The sequence below is a fragment of the Salvelinus alpinus genome, chromosome 3, assembly GCF_045679555.1.
Source record: "Salvelinus alpinus chromosome 3, SLU_Salpinus.1, whole genome shotgun sequence".
NCBI classification, from domain to species: domain Eukaryota; kingdom Metazoa; phylum Chordata; class Actinopteri; order Salmoniformes; family Salmonidae; genus Salvelinus; species Salvelinus alpinus.
The window spans coordinates 40,065,546-40,087,722 of record NC_092088.1 but is presented as its reverse complement, the minus strand read 5'-3'; the positions used below and the strand labels follow the sequence as shown (position 1 = coordinate 40,087,722).

Sequence of the window (22,177 nt, the reverse complement as noted above, 5' to 3'; positions counted from 1 at the left end):
CCTCATCCACATCAATCCCCATGAGGTTCTCGAAACAACCTGGCAACGTCCATGGAGGATGTCCGCCTCATTATTTACACCGAGCTGCATAGCAGTGATCCCCAGGTTCGCACCCTCCCTCATCTGGTACTCCATGAAGGCGACCAACGGCGACACAACAATGAAAATTGGATCCTTGATCAGTCTCTTTTTCTTGACTAGCAGCAGAGCTAGCTAGTAAATCAAGCTCTTGCCAAACGCAGTCGGGAGAAGAGCGAAAACATCTTTCCTCTGAGAAAACCCTTCAATGCAGTTATTTGCCTGTTCTTTCAATGAAGTTATGCCCTCCAGTTTTGATATAACTGATGCTATAGCAGCATCAACACCAACCTCCTGAAGAGGAACTATTGTTGTTATGATTTTCGACTTCTTTCCAATACAGGCGCTTCTCGTTGTCATTATCAACTAAACCACCCCCACAGATTAGCAGAAAACACTGATTGGTCTAGCCATACCCTGGAGGGAAGGGAGGGGCTCAAAAGGTTTGAATCTGGTCATGACCAGTCTGTATTCGTGTAGCGAAATGTAAGCTTGCGAGATCCGGATCCGTTCGTACGAAGCTACAGAGAGGCACTGACCTTCAGAATAATTCATTGTGAATAACGGTCCCTTAATAGAATATGATCAGACAACACAGACATTGCTTCGCATGGCCTTACCAGGAACAGTCTGTACAGATCTGGAAGTAAAAAGTACATTTCAATGTAATATTTTTACAACAGTATTTAAGTGTGAACTATACATCGGAGGCTTCTGATCTTTCAGTAGAATACAATCAAATGTAAAAGTAAAATCTCAACCCTGAAAAAAAGTACAAGCAAAACAGAAGCACGCAGACACACACAACTTATTGATTACTCAGAGCCACCAGCACCATCACCTACGGCAGCATTCAGCACTTTGCCCACATGTACATTCAAAGTCAATTTATAGTCAATCCGGCGGCATTTCCGGCGATATGGCCTCGGAAGAAGTCAGGGCATTCATACTACGTGCAATTCGCCCAGTAGAGCGTGGTGAACGAAGTTACGCAATTGCGCACACCCTCCATAGAGCCTCTGACCGCATATCCCGATCAAGCATAAATCAGCTTTCAGTAGTCTCAGTACTGTACCACCACAGGCCATCAGTTTAACACCCTGCTCCTGTCCCTCTCTCATTGCACACCATCAATTTCACTGTAGCTCCCTCTCCCTGACTCTCCCCTATCACTCCTATTACACCAGCCTTAATTGTCTCTCTGACCTCCATGGAAAATGACCCAATCACACAGCAATTGTAGCCTGAAATGAGAGTCCATATTTGCATTGTTCCCCTGTCACTGGGGGTGTGATTTCTTTGGTGGATGGAGAGAAAAGGCTCCATGTTCAAGGAGAGGAAGAGTGAGAGGCATTGTGAAGGGTTTGCTTTGAAGAGATATCTGTATTAAAAGCATGGCAATCTCCTCACAATAGAAATTGGCAGACAATTCAGTGCATTCGGAAAGTACTCAGACCCCTTGACTTTTTCGACATATTGTTATGATACAGCCTTATTCTAAAATTGATTGAATAGTTTTTTCCCCCCTCATCAATCTACACACAATATCCCATAATGATAGAGCAGAAACAGGTTTTTAGAAGTTTTTGCAAATAAAAAGCCAAATAAAATAAGTAAGTATTCAGACCCTTTACTCAGTACTTTGTTGAAGCACCTTTGGCAGCGATCACAGCCTCAAGTGTTCTTGGGTATGACGCTACAAGCTTGGCACACCTGTATTTGGGGAGTTTCTCCCATTCTTCTTTGCAAATCCTCTCAAGCTCTGTTAGGTTGGATGGGGAGCGTCGCTACACCGCTATTTTCAGGTCTCTCTAGAGATGTTCGATTTGGTTCAAGTCCGGGCTCTGGCTGGGCCACTCAAGGACATTCAGAGACTTGTCCCCAAGCCACTCCTGCATTGTCTTGGCTGTGTGCTTAGGGTCGTTGCCCTGTTGTTATGTGAACCTTTGGCCCAGTCTGATGTCCTGAGTGCTCTGGTGCAGGTTTTCATCAAGCATCTCTCTGTGCTTTGCTCCGTTCATTTTTCCCATAAACCTGACTAGTCTCCCAGTCCATGCTGCTGAAAAACATCCCCACATTATGATGCTGCCACCACCATGCTTCAACGTAGCAATGGTGCCAGGTTTCCTCCAGATGTGACGCTGGGCATTCATGCCAAAGAGTTACATTTTGGTATATTCAGACCAGAGAATCTTGTTTCTCATGGTCTGAGAGTCCTTTAGGTGCCTTTGGCAAACTACAAGTGGGCTGTCATGTGCCTTTTACTGAGGAGTGGCTTCCATCTGGCCAGTCTACCATAAAATTTCACTGTGAGGTCTACACCTGTTGTACTCGGCGCATGTGACTAATAAAATGTGGTTTGATTTGAATTTTACTACAAACAAAATCCTGTTTGATCAATATCCTTTATATGCATGTATTTCTTACCTTTGCTTTTCTTTTGAGTGGCAGCCAAAATATATGAATTGATATCACAGGAGGTTGGTGGCACCTTAATTGGGGAGTACAGGTTCATGGTAACGGCTGGAGCGGAATCGATGGAATGGTATCAAATACATCAAACACATCGTTTCCATGTGTTTGATGCCATTCCATTTGCTCCATTCCAGCCGTTATTATTAACCCCTCAGCAGCCTCCACTGATTGAAACTGATATTGAGCCTGTAAAACCCCCCCCAAAAAATTACAAAATAAATCAAACCAAAAATACATACGTTTGTTTTACTCCAATGTTTGCAGACAAAGTAAATATAAACACTCTATAGCCTCAAAACATAGTTAAAACTATAATTTTGATATCATGAATGGTCAGTCCTTGCCTCAATAGGTCTGTCTATGAATTTGAGAGTGGTTACATTTCTCCAGCCCCATCCCTCAGCTTTTTACCAAAACAGTGGTGGGGATTACGCTTTGATATTGTTTCTACTGTGGATTGCCCTTTTAAGTGAAGTATATTGCCAGATTTGAAAGAAAAATATATACCAAAGCTCGCATTTTCCCATCTACTGTAGATTCAACCTAGTTTTATGCCATCTCCTCAAATCCCTGACACTCTGCCCTCTCAAAGCCAGAGCTTTCCAACCCGCTCTGAACGTAAACACCCAGGGATAAGCCATTGAAAATGTCCAAATCCATTTGGTGTGATCAAAGCAAATATTTCACACCGCAAAGTCCTTGAGCTGCTCTTGACTGGCTGAAGACTGTACATGTTTGAAAGTTTTTTAAGCTAAACTGCCTCCTGGGCTTTGTTATACAGAATGGGCAGTTTCTCCTGGTCAAGGAGAGTGATTGAGAGTTTTAATCTGGGTTGTATTCATTAGAGCACGCTACGGAAAACTAAAAGAAATGTGCATTTCTATCTGACTGTGCCAATAGGCCTGGTCTGGTCCAAGCCAGCAGAGTAGGCCCTGGTTACAGCAGCTGCACTCAGATTGGATTCATGAGGCAGCAAATGATGATCAATCAGTGCTGCGGATGAGGCAGCCTAACTGGACTATTAATCCTTATTCACACTGCAGGCCCTTATGCTCAAATCAGTTCTGTTCTTCAAATCCTGGCTGTCCAAACGGCAAGTTACAAGTGACCAAATCGGATCTGTGTGTGTTCAGACAGCAGTCATTTGCTGACATGGCTATGCTAGTTGTCAAAAATGTCATAGTAAGGACGGGTGCGTGCAGTGGTGTAGGCTGATTGAGGCACCACAATAAGGTGTAGGCTGATTGAGGGACCACCTGTGTAGGGCCATAAGCAAGAAAGAAAATACAAATCCAAAGGCAAAGCTTTTCGTGGCCGGTGATTTTAATGCAGGGAAAGTGAAATCTGTTTTAACCTATTTTTTGGACAGCATGTCACATGCGCAGCTAGAGGCAACAAAACTCTAGATCTCTTTTACTCCACACTCAGAAATGCATACAAGGCTCTCCCTCACCCTCCCTTTGGCAAATCTGATCATAACTCTATCCTCCTGACTCCTGCTTACAAGTAAAAACTCAAAACAGGAAGTACCAGTGACACGCTCATACGGAAGTGGTCTGATGAAGCGGATGCTAAGCTACAGAACTGTTTTGCTGTTTCACTAGCGCAGATTGGAATATGTTCCGGGATTCATAACATTGAGGAGTTTACCACATCAGTCACCGGCTCCATTAATAAGTTCATTCGATGACAACTGTCATGATCTCGCTCTCCGTAGCCAATGTGAGGAAGACGTTTAAAAATACTTTTAAAGTCTGCCCTGCCAGATGGATTACCAGGATGCCTACTCAGAGCATGCACTGATCAGCTGGCAAGTGACTTCACTGACATTTTCAACATCAGTCTTCTGTGATGTATATAAAGTGTAATATTGGGATGCAAACTCCAAATTGAATACATCTCTATATCTGACACGGTACAGGTGTCTTCCTTTTTTAAGCCCATAACCATGTACTGTATGTGAGGTGTAAACTTTTGTCTCAAAGTAGATTTGTTTAAGACTACCAAGAAACACTCTGTGTGACCCTGATGTAGCCCAATGCAGTAAAAGGTTAAGTTTGCTGACGACACAATGGTGGTAGGCCTGATCACGGACTACGATGAGGAGGTCAGTGACCTAGTAGTGTGGTGTCAGGACAACAACCTTTCCCTCAATGACAGCAAGACAAAGGAGCTGATCGTGACTACAGGAAACGGAGGGCCAAGCATATTTTTGAATTTGTAATGCACAAACTTAACTGAATGAATATTGCATTCAGTTTCAAAATTCTATTTGAATTTAATTTAAAATTCAAATACAATATTCACAGAGTGTACAAAACATTAGGAACACCTTCCAAATATTGCGTTGCATCCACTTTTGCCCTCAGAACAGCCTCAATTCCTTGGGGGCATGGACTACAAGGTGTCAAAAACGTTCCACAGGGATGCTGGCCCATGTTAACTCCAATGCTTCCCCAAAGTTGTGTCAAGTTGGCTGGATGTACTTTGGCTGTTATGAGGGAAAAAGGGCAACTCAATATTGAAATTATTTATTTGGGATTTTTTAGGAATGAACAGCTGACTGAAGACAGGACAGCCGAGCATTAATGCGGTTAAGTCCTTTTCTGCAATAACATGTGCTCTTAACAACTCGATAAAACTTTTCTGCCCCTTGTTGAAACAAGCAAGGTGTTGTGGCGAACAGGGTTGTGCTCAATTCAGATTTTTTTTCTCGGTTGATTCCCATTCTAATTGAATTGGCCACACCACGAAGGATTTAGATTTTGAATTTGAGTGACAGGAAGTCACATTAAATTCAGTGCAATTCAAAGAAATTCCACTTAGTCATAGAACATGAGAGTTTCATTGAATCTGACAGGTCACACTTCCGGATACCAAGGAATATATCACTTTTCTCTGGAAACAATGTTCATATAGTCTTTTAACCTTGGTGCGTAGAATAGCCCATTTCATCAGTGTTTTTTTCTAACCTGATACAATCTTGTCTTTGTGTGACTTAGTCATAAGACTGGGCATATAGCTAAGATCCGTTTAGGTGCGACCGCACAATGTGAGACATCCCGTGGGTTTACTATCTGCAGGAAGTCAGCTGTGTTGAACCTTGCAGGAAGGAGCACATTATAGCGTGAACTGTGACAAAACGCAGTTGTACGGTTGAGCCATCCTGCTATCAACCTCGGGGTATCTTAATCTGCACAGACAAACCAATCCCCTTTTATACTATCTTCCTCCCCTGTTTACACACATCTGCTAAACTGCCACGTAGACAAGAGGTTGTACTTTTTCTATAAATGCAGAGACCCGACTGTGTTTGTTAAGCTTTCAACTCTGAACCATTCTTGGTAATGGTTTTGGGCTCCGGAGTGGCGCAGCTGTCTAAGGCACTGCATCTCAGTGCTAGAGGTGTCACTACGGACCCTGGTTCGATTCCAGGCTGTATTACAACCGGCAGTGATTGGGAGTCCGATAGGGCTGCACACGAGTGGCCCAGCGTCCTCCAGGTTAGAGTTTGGCCGGTGTAGGCCGTCATTGTAAATAAGAATTTGTTCTTAACTGACTTGCCTAGTTAAATAAATGGTTTAACTAGGCATTTTTGCAAATCTTATAATAAAACTGTTGTTCCTATAGAATTTCTCTGAAAATGAGTTGTCAGAAGTGGGATGCTAACTCCGCTTGCTGATCGTTCCCGAGGAGACTGAGGTTAACTGTGGGCCATTCCGTTCCGAGCATGCATAGTTAAGGGTGAGGCTGATTTTCTTAAACAAACCTCCAATTGGGGAGAAATCTGGGAACTTTTAAAATCTGACATTTAAAAAAAAAATGAAAATCCTGTTCTGGGAATATGTCACGTGTGTTGGAGATACCAAGACTATCTCAAACATTATGGTCACTATAAGCCAATGAGCTCACATATTATACAGGTTAGCTACAGTAGACTCACATCCCTTAGCATGTGTGCCATATTCCTTGACTGACTCAAACAGATCAAGATATACAGTATATGAGAGTTCAGTGCACGTAACCGGGTTGACCTTTATCACCTGATTTCCTTAACAAAAGGAACATCTCAATAGATGGTCTCAATAAGCTTTATTTTTTCCTATTTGGGGGACCTCTTACATAAAAAAAACACTGTAGAACTCACTAAATTGGTGTAATTTAGCCATCTCAGGGATCGGCCAGCAACATCCCATGGAGGTGGAGAAACAGCCCAGCAAACATGGCCCCATTGGTTTCATGTGGGTATTCAGTCGGCTAGGTGAGCACAGTCTGGCACACACCAGCCCAGCACTGGCTATCCCACAACAAAGCCCACACCAGTCTGACACGGGGTCGCCATCACCAGTCAACACAGGCTAGCCCACACCAATGCCATACTAGCCCGACATGGGCTAGCCCACACCAATCCCACACCAGCCCAACATGGGCCAGAACACACCAAGCCCAACACATCATCCTTATTTGCAAATTGCAGTAGGATGTAACATACTGTCTCCAGTCTCCCTGGTACATACCTTATTCTGGTTAAACAACAACGACTCATGTGAACATACTTTCCCATGAGAAGTTTCGTCAACCACTGCTGTTTCTCTTAACTAATCATCACCTACCAACTACAGGCACAGCCACCAATACGCCTTGTGGGAACATATTTACCCTTAGGCAATTTAGAGCTGCGTTTCTCAACTCCAGTCACTTAACATAGGGTCAAGAGTCAAGATGTCAAGATGTATTGCACCATCATGGTTTATACCGTGTTCTAATTGACAGCTTAATTTACATACATTGTCTTTTTACATTTTGTTTTAGGCCAGTACAAACACACCTGATCCACCTGGGGTGGGTTTCACAAAGCATCCAAAGCTACCAATGTACTTTATTTCTCTCAACCATCCAGACACACTTTCGTAGAACAGCAAAGTGCTTACTTTAATAATTTAATTAATTCACACATCAAAATGTTATACTTTTTACTCTCTCTTCTGGGTGGCTGGGTAGTGGAGAGAAATAACATACTACTTAAACTACAAAGGCTTTATGGAAACATTTCCACAGATGCATAGGCTGGAATAAAAATGTGCAAGTTAGAATCACTGATATAAACTTTATAAACTAATCATCAGCCATTAACTAGCCTGGTTGCCAGATCTGTTGATGCCTTAGCCAAGGTCTGTTGGAAACATTGGGTTAGCTAAATCACAAAAAGCTTCAAACAGTGTCTAGAGAATGATGACAAGAACATGAAACAAAACCAAGACTTTGAGATAGAGGTAGAGGTTCTAGTGGCTTCTATACCTAAATTCCCTCGCTACAAACTGCAGGTGTGCAAGTTCACATGTCACAGCAACTGCTTTCTCCCTAACAAGGATGACATCAAAAGTTCTGCCATGATGGATGATGATGGCACCTGTATCATGTGTCCAGGAATCTGCTCTTACCATGACCACAACAGGGGAAAAGGACACATGAAACCAAGAAAGAGAAAAAGACCATTCAAAAACTTCATGAAGATGCAGGGAAAATTCATGAACAACAACCTGATGCTGGATAATATTGAAGAGAAGTATGCTGTGATGGAGGACAACGAGACCTTGGATTTATAACATTCTATCTGTGAAAAAATCTAGTTCTGAGATAATAATAATAATAAAATGACATGGTATTGTTATAGAGCTTTTCTAGTACCTGGAGTCGCTTTACATAGTTATAAAAATACAAGAAAATATAGCTGCAAGCAGCCATGGCAAGGTTCAAGCCCTATTGCACCACAGTGCCACCATCAGGACAAATTTGACTCATTGCCTTTGGATGATCTACTTCTGTACTCCTTACCACACCTGCCAAATATTAGAACTCAACATCAAAATTATGCTTTTGATTGATTTTGGACAATTTTTTATTATGTTGACTACTTTCTTGAATACTACACTGCTCAAAAAAATAAAGGGAACACTTAAACAACACAATGTAACTCCAAGTCAATCACACTTCTGTGAAATCAAACTGTCCACTTAGGAAGCAACACTGATTGACAATAAATTTCACATGCTGTTGTGCAAATGGAATAGACGAAAGGTGGAAATTATAGGCAATTAGCAAGACACCCCCAATAAAGGAGTGATTCTGCAGGTGGTGACCACAGACCACTTCTCAGTTCCTATGCTTCCTGGCTGATGTTTTGGTCACTTTTGAATGCTGGCGGTGCTCTCACTCTAGTGGTAGCATGAGACGGAGTCTACAACCCACACAAGTGGCTCAGGTAGTGCAGCTCATCCAGGAAGGCACATCAATGCGAGCTGTGGCAAGAAGGTTTGCTGTGTCTGTCAGCGTAGTGTCCAGAGCATGGAGGCGCTACCAGGAGACTTTGAGCCTTTGAGCAGGAAGAGCACTGCCAGAGCCCTGCAAAATGACCTCCAGCAGGCCACAAATGTGCCTGCTGGAGGTCATGGGGGGACCTGTGGACGTCGGGCCCTCATAACACCCTCATGGAGTCTGTTTCTGACCGTTTGAGCAGACACATGCACATTTGTGGCCTGCTGGAGGTCATTTTGCAGGGCTCTGACAGTGCTCCTCCTGCTCAAAGGCGGAGGTAGCGCTCCTGCTGCTGGGTTGTTGCCCTCCTACGGCCTCCTCCACGTCTCCTGATGTACTGGCCTGTCTCCTGGTAGCGCCTCCATGCTCTGGACACTACGCTGACAGACACAGCAAACCTTCTTGCCACAGCTCGCATTGATGTGCCATCCTGGATGAGCTGCACTACCTGAGCCACTTGTGTGGGTTGTAGACTCCGTCTCATGCTACCACTAGAGTGAGAGCACCGCCAGCATTCAAAAGTGACCAAAACATCAGCCAATAAGCATAGGAACTGAGAAGTGGTCTGTGGTCACCACCTGCAGAATCACTCCTTTATTGGGGGTGTCTTGCTAATTGCCTATAATTTCCACCTTTTGTCTATTCCATTTGCACAACAGCATGTGAAATTTATTGTCAATCAGTGTTGCTTCCTAAGTGGACAGTTTGATTTCACAGAGGTGTGATTGACTTGGAGTTACATTGTGTTGTTTAAGTGTTCCCTTTATTTTTTTGAGCAGTGTATGTTGATGGCAGATTTGCAATATGGCTTCAATGAACCAACTTCTTTAAACCCAATATTTTCCAAGACTCTAGCTCAAACATCATGAATGAGCTTTAAATGAATCAGTTTTCCTGGAACATCAATTTATACAAAAATAATTAGGACTCCAGAGTAGTACGTTTTTAGGCTATTCCCCTTCCTGAATTAATTTTCCATGAATTAAGAATGATAGGCCTATCTTCTTATTTTCACATCGTATGTGTAAATGTGTGTCGTCCTGCATTTGAGCTGCTCTTGTCTATTTTTATTCTGTATTGTGTACATTTTTATGTTGTGTGGACCCCAGGAAGAGAAGCTGCTGCTTTTGCAACAGCTAATGGGGATGCTAATAAAATAACAAATAACATTGACAACTCAAATCGCTTTGAAGAATAGCCTTTTAATTAGCCTTCGTCTTACCTAATGAAAGCCTGTAACTGACATGACAAAATAATATCTTTACATTCAATATTGTTTCAACAATCACACTTAATTGAAACTTAAATGATCAATTCCCAGAATCATATAGGCTATGCCACACAGGTTTAAACTTTGTATGGCCTGCGTATGGTCTAAATGAAAGAAATCCTGAATGCATGTAATAATGAACTGATATTGTTTACTTAATTATGGAAACAAATACTGGCTTGCGCTTTTGCAGGCTGTATCCATGCACTGGGTTGTTGTCCTCCTTGTCTACAATGACTTGCGCAGCACCTGTTCCCACGATAGTGTATTCCAGCATTATAACCTTTATTTTTTATTTCTCCTGTTACATTAGCCATTTTTGAATGAACTAAGAGTCAGGGAAAATACATTTGTCAACATATTGTCAGGTGGTGGATTGGAGTTTTCTGGTGTGGATGATCAGGGGCCCGGAACATAATTACAAAAAATGGTATACTGCAAATTGACTACAAGAAGTATATAATAAATAAAAAAATATATATATAATATATTACTAACATAATAATTTCAAACCTTGCTTATATTTGTATACTATCACATATAGAGTATTTCTGTATTATGCGTGGGAATACTATTATGCGTGGTGTTTAAAAAAAAAAGTTATTAAAATAAAATAAAACATATAATTTTTATTTATTTATTTATTTATTTTTGCTCAGAAAACTTGGAGGGCCAATTGGGGAACCCTGGCCTTGGCTGTCTGTCTCACCACTTGCATAATAGAATTCGCAACTCAATTCAACACAAGCTCCTGGGTTTGTAAAAAATATTTGAACAGTCAAGCCTCTAGTGCTTTAGATAAGATATCGACTTCATTGTGCGTGTGTGTGTACTGTAAAAACTGCATAAACGATTCAGGCAATTCCTGAACTCATCTCTGAATTTAATTTATTCTGGGTCTATGGTATAGTATAAAGACTTTGCATAAGGTTACCAATTATGCAAAAAAAAAACTATTCATTTTTAAAACAACTTCCATCAAAACTTTGATTGCTGCTCAAGGACTTATGGGTTCAGTCATATTATGTGTTATTTACTTGGAAACAACATCTACTGTTTGTCCATCCAGATTGGGAGACTCACAATCTTTGGCAAAGAAAACGGAAGAAAACTTCTTCAACCTAATGCTGAGCTACAGACATGATGTCGACGTCATAGTGCAAACAAATTGACAACCATGAAGTCTGAGGCAGATTTCATGCTGCCCAAGAAAGATAAATGAGCATCATTAAACTTTACACGGGGACGTCAGTCCGAGAAAAGTATTATCAGGAGCTGAACAAATACGGTTAGAGCGTTTGACCAGTAACTGAAAGGTTGCTGGTTCGAATACCGACAAAGTGAAGTAACTGAAAAGTCTGTTGATGTGCACTTGAGAAAGGCACTTGCTAGTCACCGTGCTTCTACATCTGCATTGATTGCTGTTTGGGGTTTTAGGCTGGGTTTCTGTATAGCAGTTTGACATCGGCTGGTGTAAAAAGGGCTTTATAAATACATTTCATGATTTGATTGACTTAACCCTAATTTGCTCCAGGGACGCCGAACTACTATGGCTGACCCTGTAAAACAGTGGTCACCAACCGGTCGATCGCGATCTCCAAGGCATTCCTAGTCGATCACCAAACATTTCTGTAAAAATCCCAACAATAAAGCTTTGCATTCCTATTTATTTTATTCATTTCGCTCTGTTCGCGGTAGGTGCACTTGATTCAGCAGCCCTAGCGCAGGGAAGGCAAAGTGTTCCCATTTTGAACAATTTCATGTGTCTGAAGGTAAAACTTTGCCTACCCAGCAGGACCAGAGAACAAATCAAGTGCACCTATAGGCTGTGGTGTAAAGTATGACAATTGAGTATGTTTTACACCACTGCCTATAGGCCAACCACTGGCCAATCAAATAACTCAGATCACCGTGTGCACAGTTTCCTTGAGCCATAGACTGTAAAAATAAGCCTCAAAAGGACAGCAAAGTTGATACAATGAGATTTAAAATCTTGTAAAACCATACTAGAGCGACTCAACGAATACAGCAAACTGAGCAATCGGGGGAGAAGGGCCTTGGTTAGGGAGTTGACCAAGAACCCGATGGTCACTCTGACAGAGCTCTAGAGTTCTTCTGTAGAGATGGGATAACCTTCCAGAAGGACAACCATCTCCACAGCACTCCACCAATTAGGCCTTTCTGGTAGAGTGGCCAGACGGAGTAAATGGCACATGACAGCCCGCTTAGAGTTTGCCAAAAGGCACCTAAAGACTCTCAGACCATAAGAAACAAGATTCTCTTGTCTGATGAAACCAAGATTGAACTATTTGGCCTGAATGCCAAGCGTTATGTCTGGAGGAAACCTGGCACCATCCCGATGGTGAAGCATGGTGGTGAGAGCATGCAGTGGGGATGTTTTTCAGCAGCATGGACAGGGAGACTAGTCAGGATTGAGGCAAAGATGAATGGCGCAAAGTACAGAGAGATCCATGATGAAAACCTGCTTCAGAGCGCTCAGGACCTCAAACTGGGGCGAAGATTCACCTTCCAACAGGGCAATGACCCTAAGCACACAGCCAAGACAATGCAGGAGTGGCTTCGGGACAAGTCTCTGAATGTTCTTGAGTTGCCCAGCCAGAGCCTGGACTTGAACCCGATCAAACATCTCTGGAGAGACCTGAAAATAGCCGTGCAGCAACGCTCCCCATCCCACCTGACAAAGCTTAAGAGGATCTGCAGAGAAGAATGGGAGAAACTCCCCAAATACAGGTGTGCCGAGCTTGTAGCTTCATACCCAAGCAAGACTCAAAGCTGTAATCGCTGCCAAAGGTGCTTCAACAAAGTACTGAGTAAAGGGTCTGAATAGTTATGTAAATATGATATTTCAGTTTTTTATATATATATATAAATCATCAACAATGACTAAAAACCTGTTTTTGTTTTGTTTTGTGAGTAGATTACTGAATTTAATACATTTTAGAATAAGGCTGTCACCTATCAAAATGTGGAAAAAGTCAAGGGGTCTGAATACTTTCTGAATGCAGTGTAGGTAATTTAAGTGGAGATTGTCTTGTCTTTTCCTACTAGCACTGACTTTGCTAGGGAAAATGTACTTACTACGACTGTGATATGTGGTTGTCTCACCTAGCTATCTTAAGATGAATGCACTTACTGTACGTCGCTTTGGATAAAAGCGCATGCTGCATGACTAAAATGTAAATGTGAAATGTATACTAATACATTTTTTGCCAAAAACCTGGTTGCCTCTGCCAGAAAGCTGAAACATGTCCGAAAGGGGATATTCCAGCAAGAAAATAACCCCAAGCACACATCAAAATCCAAAGAAATTGTTAATTGACCACAAGAGATTATAAAAACATTAACGCTCCAAATCTCAAACGACCACTCATGATGCATAAAGGCACTCCACCCTCCTTTGTCCTCTCTCCTGTCTGTCTGTCACACCTCAGAGGTGTACATGTGACGCTCTGAGGGCACTGTGGTATGAGCCGCAAAATTAAACCCAGAGTCTTTCCTCCCCATCCTCTCCTGCCTTTCCTCTCCTTTCTGTGAAAGGCCTCTTTCCAGACAGTTTTCATCCTGTCTGCAAACAGTGCTTTTCAGCACCAGCTGGGGAGCATTAAAAAATGACGCTCCCCAAAGCCCAGTGCAATTGCTCCGGGTTTTGTCTACCCATCCGCTTCTCTGAGAATGGATGGAGCGATGGAGGGAGAGAGGGAGAGAGGAGGGAGGGGGAGGAAGATTAGTTGTGAACACTCCACATGCTACGACTGAAATCGGACAGGCAGTTCAACTCACTGCTGACTAGTGTTCCTGGAGGAAAGATGTGATACTGAATGTTACAACTGTAACAGATGTGACCTCAACAGAGAGGTCACATCTGGATTGTGACGCTGAGAATTTCCTCTAAATGTGTGACGTGTTGAGGGATAAGTGAAAAACGAGGTCGCATTGGGGAATTTAGGTCATGAAACACTTTCTTTTCAGAGTGATGCTAAGTTCATTACATGTTTCAATTGTCAATTCTAACACGAGCTTTGCATATTTGCAAGGCAAAATGTAGTGATGAGTTTCAGACATGCCTCTAACCTTGCATGAGGTACACCAGGCTTTGAACTCAGAAACAGCCCTGCTTCACTCTTGAAAAAAATAAGTGTTTAATAGTGTTCAAATATCAGGATATACAGTAGCCTAAATAAGAGGAAATGTATCTGTCAATCAATTTACATTACATTTAGGTGAGAGAATATTAATTTCCCCACTGTATGACCGCACAAACATACACACACACCCATATTCACACCCATACAAACACTCAAAGACACTCACATACAATATATAATCACACTGTGTGCACATACAAAACATATGCAGCACACATTCATACTTACACACTAGCACATACAGTAGTGAAATACATTTGCATACACATTTGTATCAGACAAATACTCACATACCTTCCTTGACACACATGCACTCTCTCACACACACGTACTCCCACAGGTAAGGAATGTTAAGGGTACACCATGCAGTAGAGGGCTTTGTATAGGAGGTGCTGGACAGGTCACAGAGCCCTCCTCATTGTGGAGGGAGTCAGTTTGTCTGGGGCTTGATGAAATCCTCCACCTGTCCTCATTCATCAAGCCCTGAAAACATACTAATTATGCCACACCTTCAGCCTAACAGCAGAGGACAGACACTCAACCCAACTCCCTGCTCCCATGGAACACAGGCCCTCACATCACACCTCACTCACAGACTAGGCTAATGTATGCTTTAAATACAGCCGCAGTAGTACTATATTGATCTAAGGCCTTGGGACTTCTCTGCTGTCGTAATATGGACAACATACAGAATGACTGTAGCACTCCAACGATGTGATGTTTGTATAGGAAGTCCAGCTGCCCGCCAGGTATTGCTATTGTATTGTGACACGCTGTCTCTGGAAGCTGTTGCGTTTCTTTCTCAAGGCTTTTCCCCTGGGCTTGTCCTTCCTTAATTGGGATAATTAGTGTGAGTTTAGTCATATCGTTTCCAAGCTATTCCGTATTACAGTGAGACAGAGCACGTCGTCATGTGCATCCATCCAGGAAGAGCTCTTTAAAGCAAATGACAAGATGGAAGTCCTCCAAATGACCGTGTTTGGTCTTCAATGGTCAGGTGGAGACGAGTAACCCCCCCTCTCTCTGAAACCCCCTCCCTCCTAATCAGCCCATTCCAATATCTCTCCGGTTTGTCCTGACATCAGTCAGACGCAGAGCATCGACTCTCTGGGGGGAAAAGATTGGTCAATTATGGCGGCTGCAAAGATAAAAGTGCCATTATCTGAGTGGTGGCGGCCATACGTTCATCCAATTAATGAGGGCTTTGCAACAGTGATGAGGACCAGACAGAGAGGGACCACTCCTCCCTGCCTAGAGCGAACAGAAGAACAGAAGGAATAGTCAACGATCTGTGGAGACGGAGGCAGCCCGGCGACTTAGAAAGTGAATTGATCTTCATTACCTTAATTATGGCTGTAATGTCGAGCTGTCAGCTGAAAAACGGGCCACACTGTTGAATGATATTGTCAGAACGTACCCTTTTAAGCGATCTGCTGACCTTGAAACTAGCAGTGAAACTGCAGTCTGTGCCAAAGTGAGCCTGGGTGAGGGAGGTTTGTGTGTGTGTGTGTGTATGTGTGTGTGTGTGTGTGTGGTGTGTGGTGTGTGGTGTGTGGTGTGTGTGTGTGTGTGTGTGTGCATGCAGATAACGTCAACATCTCAATTAATCAGAATGTTTCCGACCACTTTCCTCATCAAACTCGAAAACTCAACCATACACTTGTCACGACTTGGCCCTTTTGGGGTGTATATCGTGGCTCCCCCCATCTCTCACTCTCTTTCTCAGGTTTTACAACCGTCATAAATTCCTGCTAGAAACTCTCTCTCTTCGCTGCCATGGAGTATGGAGAGAGAGAGCCTATGGAGAACAAAGACATTCTTCTTCCCAAAACTCCTAATCCCCAAAACTGGAGAATTAAACAATATTTATATTTTTGAGAATGTGGGAATGGTCCGTGGACACTGAAGGGACAGTCATGTCGAGTGTGCTTCATTTGGTGATCTCATGAAGGACAGGAAACGCACATAACTATATTTCTTAAAGTGTACATTTCCCAGCTGTCAGGTTTACTTCTGAATGGTGTATAAGATGGATGAATAAGTATAAGAATACTTTTGAAAAGATAACAATGTGATTTAGTCTTCTTAATTGCTTGTTTTATGGTAACTTATACACAGTCAATAGCCATGCCCAGGTGGGCACAAACATGAAGAGATGGCCCCTTTTCTACCCAAGTATAAAAGCCCCTGTGACGCAATTCACGCCAGACCACGCAACCACGGTGTAAGCTAAGGTTGCAAATGGTTGAATTTCTAAGACCAGAAAATATAAAGTGGTAGCTACATGTTGAAATGGTTCGCACTACAACTCTACCAAAGGAGAAGACCATACAGCGTGGAGCAATGGCTACACGGCTAGAAATGGTTAAATTCTGAGACTATCGATTCACAACAGAAGTAAGAAATCCAACTACCAGTCTGCAGCCGGAAATGTACAACCGCCAAAACATTTATTCTATGCGACAACCATGGGTACACCTGACTTATCCATTATGGACACAACAAGAGACTTTTTGTCGATTGACTCTCCAGCAGACGAACCGGCGGCCACAAGACAACACTTGTAAATATGTAAATTGCAATTTATTTTCGAATGAGCGGTCGTTCATGTAAAGTATTATCAATTTCTATGAGTGTAGTTATCAGCTATGAGTTTCCCGCTCTTGAGCGGTCCACACCCCTTTTCCTTTGTCTACCAAGCTGTCATATCGGTTTCGTCCGCTAGGGACTTTTTCTTTGTATCATGTAATACCCCATGTATGACCTAATTGTGTGTGTTTTCATGTATTTCTGTGACTTGATTAGTTAGTTAGTAAATACATAATTAAACCAATTTGTATATCACTGATTCATGATTTATGCTAGGGTTCGTGCAGATATCCAAGGGTTTGCGATGTTCAGTAATGAGAACTGATGAGGTACAATTCATTAATAAGCGACTGTTTTGATAAGATATTAAAATATCTAAAGAGTCGAGTCAGGAAATAGAGACTCTATAAACATTTTCCCGTGGTTCCCCGACTTCCTAGTTAATTAAAGTTTACATGATTAGTTTAATCACGTAATAATAATTACACAGAGAATTGATTTGATTAAATAACAGTCTTCACATTTAATGATAGTCACAGACACAACACACTCATCTGACCTGACCCCAGATCGAATTTTGAGTGTAAGTGTATGTGATCCAATCACCCTGTCCCCGCCAGCACCCAGATGCTTACCTCTGCCCTTGTGTTTGAATAAACAATCTCTGAGATGGCCGCATCTGTATAATATGTGTCATAAAGCTGCCACCCTGCTCTCTCTATGTCCTGACCCCCATTCCCAAGGGAGGGGGTAATGGGGGCATTGCGGTGACAGTGTGTCCCCCTGTCGGTCAGTCGGGTGACATGCCTGGTGCCCTTGTCCTGCTTCACTCACTCCTCAAGATGCCTGTCCCCATGCTCCCCCAGCCCTGTACATGTAAATGTGCCAAGATGCATTGCTGCAGGATGCCATGCTCTTAGCAAGGCTAAGTGTATGCATAACCTCAGCACTGACTGTCATCTGGGACTGTAATAAACATATTTATGTTTTTCATGTGACACATTCTCTTACATTATGTCATATTTGTTCAGAGGAATTTTAGCGTAAGCTTGAAATGAATGATCAAAAAAAGGAACGCTCTTATTTAAAACGTATCTACCCCCAACTTCACGCCATAGTCTTTAGCATGTAGTGCAATAGTAACATAGTGATAGTAGTAACCCTTTGTGATAAAACAAATTAATTACATCATGTATCGAAACAAAGTGGAATTTGTCATTAATTTAAAACCTCTTAGATGTTAAGTTCCCTATACAGTATTTGGGACTTTGAGCAGTTCTGGACCAGTTCCGACTGATAATTCTGTTTACAATGCGCTCTGTAAATGGTGCAACATCATTTGCCTTACAATCTCAAAAAGCACTGGTTGTTCCAATTCATACACGCTATTGCAAGCTCAGTTATCAGTTTCACGGACACAGGAAATTGGCTATTTGCATAAGGAGCGACAAGTCATAATTTCTGGCCTATCCAGACAAAATAACGATTTCTTGTGCCTGTGAAACTCACAGCTGCGCTTGCAATAGTGTATATTGCATATAGCGGATGCAACAATAGTGATATTCTCAGATGGATTTATAGCTGTCGACAGGATTTTTTTTAATTTTTTTTTATCATACAATTTAATCAAGACCACTTTCTCTTGGTCACAGACAGACGAAATCACTTTGTGTTTGAAGCTGAAGTTGTAACGCAGCCAGTGTGGCTCAGCATCAAGACCACGTGGAACACGTGTCAAACTCATTCCACGGTTGGCCGAGTGTCTGCGGGTTTACACTCCTCCCTTGTAATTGATTGATGAATTAAAGTCACTAATTATTAAAGAACTCCCCTCACCTGGTTGTCTAGGTCTTAATTGAAAGGAAAAAACAAAAACCCTCAGACACTAGGCCCTCCATGGAATTAGTTTAACACCCCTGTTGTAACGAGACTGCACACGTATGAATGGTGTCTCAGCACGTCTCAAGGGCGTTTGGGGGGGAAAAGTATCTTTCGTCAGTAATATGAAATGGTACCAATATTGTATGTCACTAAGTATGATCATATTTATTTTACAGATATAAGAAAGGTGACATTTGATAGTAAGATGTTTATAATTTGATTGTTACTAAGCATTTCAGTCATTTGAAGCCCTTTTGCACCACTTTTGTTGAACAGGAAAGAAATCAAAAAAAAAAAAATCATATTTTTTTTTTTTCATAATACTTCTACTGCGCTTGTGTTTTCAAAGGTGAGAACATGTCAACAATCTATAATTTTTTTTTACATTTACATTTACATTTAAGTCATTTAGCAGACGCTCTTATCCAGAGCGACTTTTTAAAAAGATACTTTTCTAAAACTATGCAGCATTACCAGTTATTGTTATTACTTTTGGATATGTCTATTTATGCAGAAATCTACATTTTGCCCTATCATTCAAGAGGTATTAAACTGAGTGTAATTAGCTCTTGCTGTGTGGGCAAGTGAGGGTTAATGTGATTTGAATTCTAATGAGATGTAAATCTATATAATAGCCTTTTATCATATCAGTTTCTCGATCAATCTGTTGGCTGAAACTGAGATGCAAATGTAAATCATTTGGAAATGTGTAAATGAACCTTGCGCTTCCCATTACAATTAACTTCACCTTAACAAGCCTCTACCTCATATATTGAAACCAAGATGGATTTGATTCACTTATAACTTAATGCTGATGTGTCATTACTTCTTCTCGTTTTAGTGTGTATTTTAGAAGGTGTGTGTGTGTGTGTGTGTGTGTGTGTGTGTGTGTGTGTGTGTGTGTGTGTGTGTGTGTGTGTGTGTGTGTGTGTGTGTGTGTGTGTGTGTGTGTGTGTGTGTGTGTGTGTGTGTGTGTGTGTGTGTGTGTGTGTGTGGACGTGTTTAACTATACTTGTGAGGACCAGAAGTCCCCGCAAGAATAGTAAACAAATAACAATTTGACCAACTTGGGGAATTTTGTTAGTCCCCACAAGGTCAAATGCTATTTCTAGGGGGTTAGAAAATTAGTGTTAGGGTTAGAATTAGGTTCAGGGTTAGGACCTAGGGTTAGTTTTCGGGTTAGGAGCTAGGTTTTGGGGTGAAGGTTAGGTTTAGCGGTTAGGGAAAATAAGATTTTGATTGGGACTGAATTGTGTGTCCCCACAAGGTTAGTTATGCAAGACTGTGTGTGTGTGTGTGTGTGTGTGTGTGTGTGTGTGTGTGTGTGTGTGTGTGTGTGTGTGTGTGTGTGTGTGTGTGTGTGTGTGTGTGTGTGTGTGTGTGTGTGTGTGTGTGTGTGTGTGTGTGTACATGCATGTGTGTGTATGTATGTGCGTTCGTGTGTGTGTGTGCGTGCATGCCTGTGTGCGTGCATAGGTGTGTGTTTGTCTGTTTGTTTGTGTGTGCATGCCTTTGCATGTATGTGCGCATGTGTTTGTGGGGTGCATCATGCCACTTCACAGCAAGCAGAACTGTAATTAAAAATGTTGCCCTCACGTCAATATCTAGTTTCTGCTCACTCAGAGGAGAATCATATTGTTATAAAATTACTCAAGATAATGTGTCTGTGTATTTCCAGCACAGGCATTCTAACACCCAAGCCTAATCCCTCCAATAATGTTTGAGGACAAGTGCTTTGCTGTAATTCACCACCCAGATTCATAAACACACACTCTGGAGGCTAGACTTTGGAGTGAGAGAGAGAGCCAACACGACAACTAAAACATTTGTACTAATACAGCACAATACTGTAGGTGACAAAAAAAAATCCTCAGTGGTAAAGATATATTGAGCATCACCTCCATTGGGACAAGACCGGTCTAAAATCAATGGTTGAGCCTTGTATTTATCAATTGCAATGTAATGAGAGAACACACAGTACCTTAGTTTTGTCATACAGGGCATGGTTGTCAAGAAGCATCTGCCTCTCCTTTTGGGCAAATGTCCTCAGATCTCTCCCAAACTGCTGTGGAAGAACAGAATTGATAATCATATCTCTTGTTATCAATTTATCTCCGTTTCCTGCCACCCTCCTGCCACCTTACAACCCTTGTTGTATTCCCCAACAGTAACCCTGCAGAAGAAAAGAAATGCATAGACCAGCATAGGTTGGTGACCAGCCTTCTATGTAAATTCGCAGGTGACCAGCCTTCATTGCCTTTTCCCTGGTGACCAGCCTTCGTTGTGTTTTATCTGGTGACCAGCCTTCGTTGTGTTTTATCTGGTGACCAGCCTTCGTTGTATGTACGCTGGTGACCAGCCTTTATTTTGTTATCGCCGTTGACCAGCCTTCACTGTATTTTTGCTGGTGAGTCATATTATGCTGTCTTGCAAAGGGATGTCTAATTCCTACTGGAATCCAGCCTGAGTGGGGATATCCAACAATTTGTATATTACAGTGAAAGAATACTAAAGATTACCCGCCGAAACACCAATCTCAACGTCAACAGTGAAGAGGCGACTCCGGGATGCTGGCCTTCTAGACTTATAGGCGGAGTTGCAAAGAAAAAGCCTTATCTAAGACTGGCCAATAAAAATAAAATATTAAGATGGGCAAAAGATCACAGGCACTGGACAGAGGAACTCTATCTAGAAGGCCAGCATCCCGAAATTTCTCGCATGGAATAACCTTCATTTCTCAGAACAAGAATAGACTGACGAGTTTCAGAAGAAAGTTCTTTGTTTCTGGCCATTTTGAGCCTGTAATCGAACCCGCAAATACTGATGCTCCAGATACTCAACTAGTCTAAAGAAGGACAGATTTATTGCTTCTTTAATCAGGACAACAGTTTTCAGCTGTGCTAATATAATTGCAAAAGGGTTTTCTAATTATCAATTAGCCTTTTAAAATGATAAACTTGGATTAGCTAACACAACGTGCCATTGGAACACAGGAGTGATGGTTGTTGTGTAACAGTCCTGTGTGTAGCTGGTGTAGAGAGTCAGGCGCAGGACAGCAGATATGAGTAATCAACGTACTTTACTCAAAAATACACAGCAACATAGCGAGCCCACAAAACGAAACCGATGTACAATGAACAATCACTCACAAACAAAACATGGGGAACAGAGGGTTAAATAATAAACAAGTAATTGGTTGAGTGAAGCCAGGTGTGAAAGATAATAATTAAAAGTGGATCGGCGGTGGCTAGAAGGCCGGTGACTTTGACCGCCGAACGTCACCCGAACAAGGAGAGGGACCGACTTCGGCGGAAGTCGTGACATGCTGATAATGGGTCTATGTATGCCTATGTAGACATTCCATAAAAAAATCTGCCGTTTCCAGCTACAATAGTCATTTACA

At 42.0% G+C, this 22,177-nt stretch overlaps 1 protein-coding gene across 1 annotated transcript in view; it reads right to left on the bottom strand.

The window, feature by feature from the left end:
- Positions 1-22,177, bottom strand: part of LOC139570700 (DNA nucleotidylexotransferase) — a 153,299-nt gene that overhangs the window by 25,691 nt on the left and 105,431 nt on the right. The window contains exon 10 of the mRNA XM_071392823.1: positions 20,756-20,839. Coding sequence (XP_071248924.1) covers positions 20,756-20,839 — 84 coding nt within the window. The remainder of the gene's footprint in view (positions 1-20,755; positions 20,840-22,177) is intronic.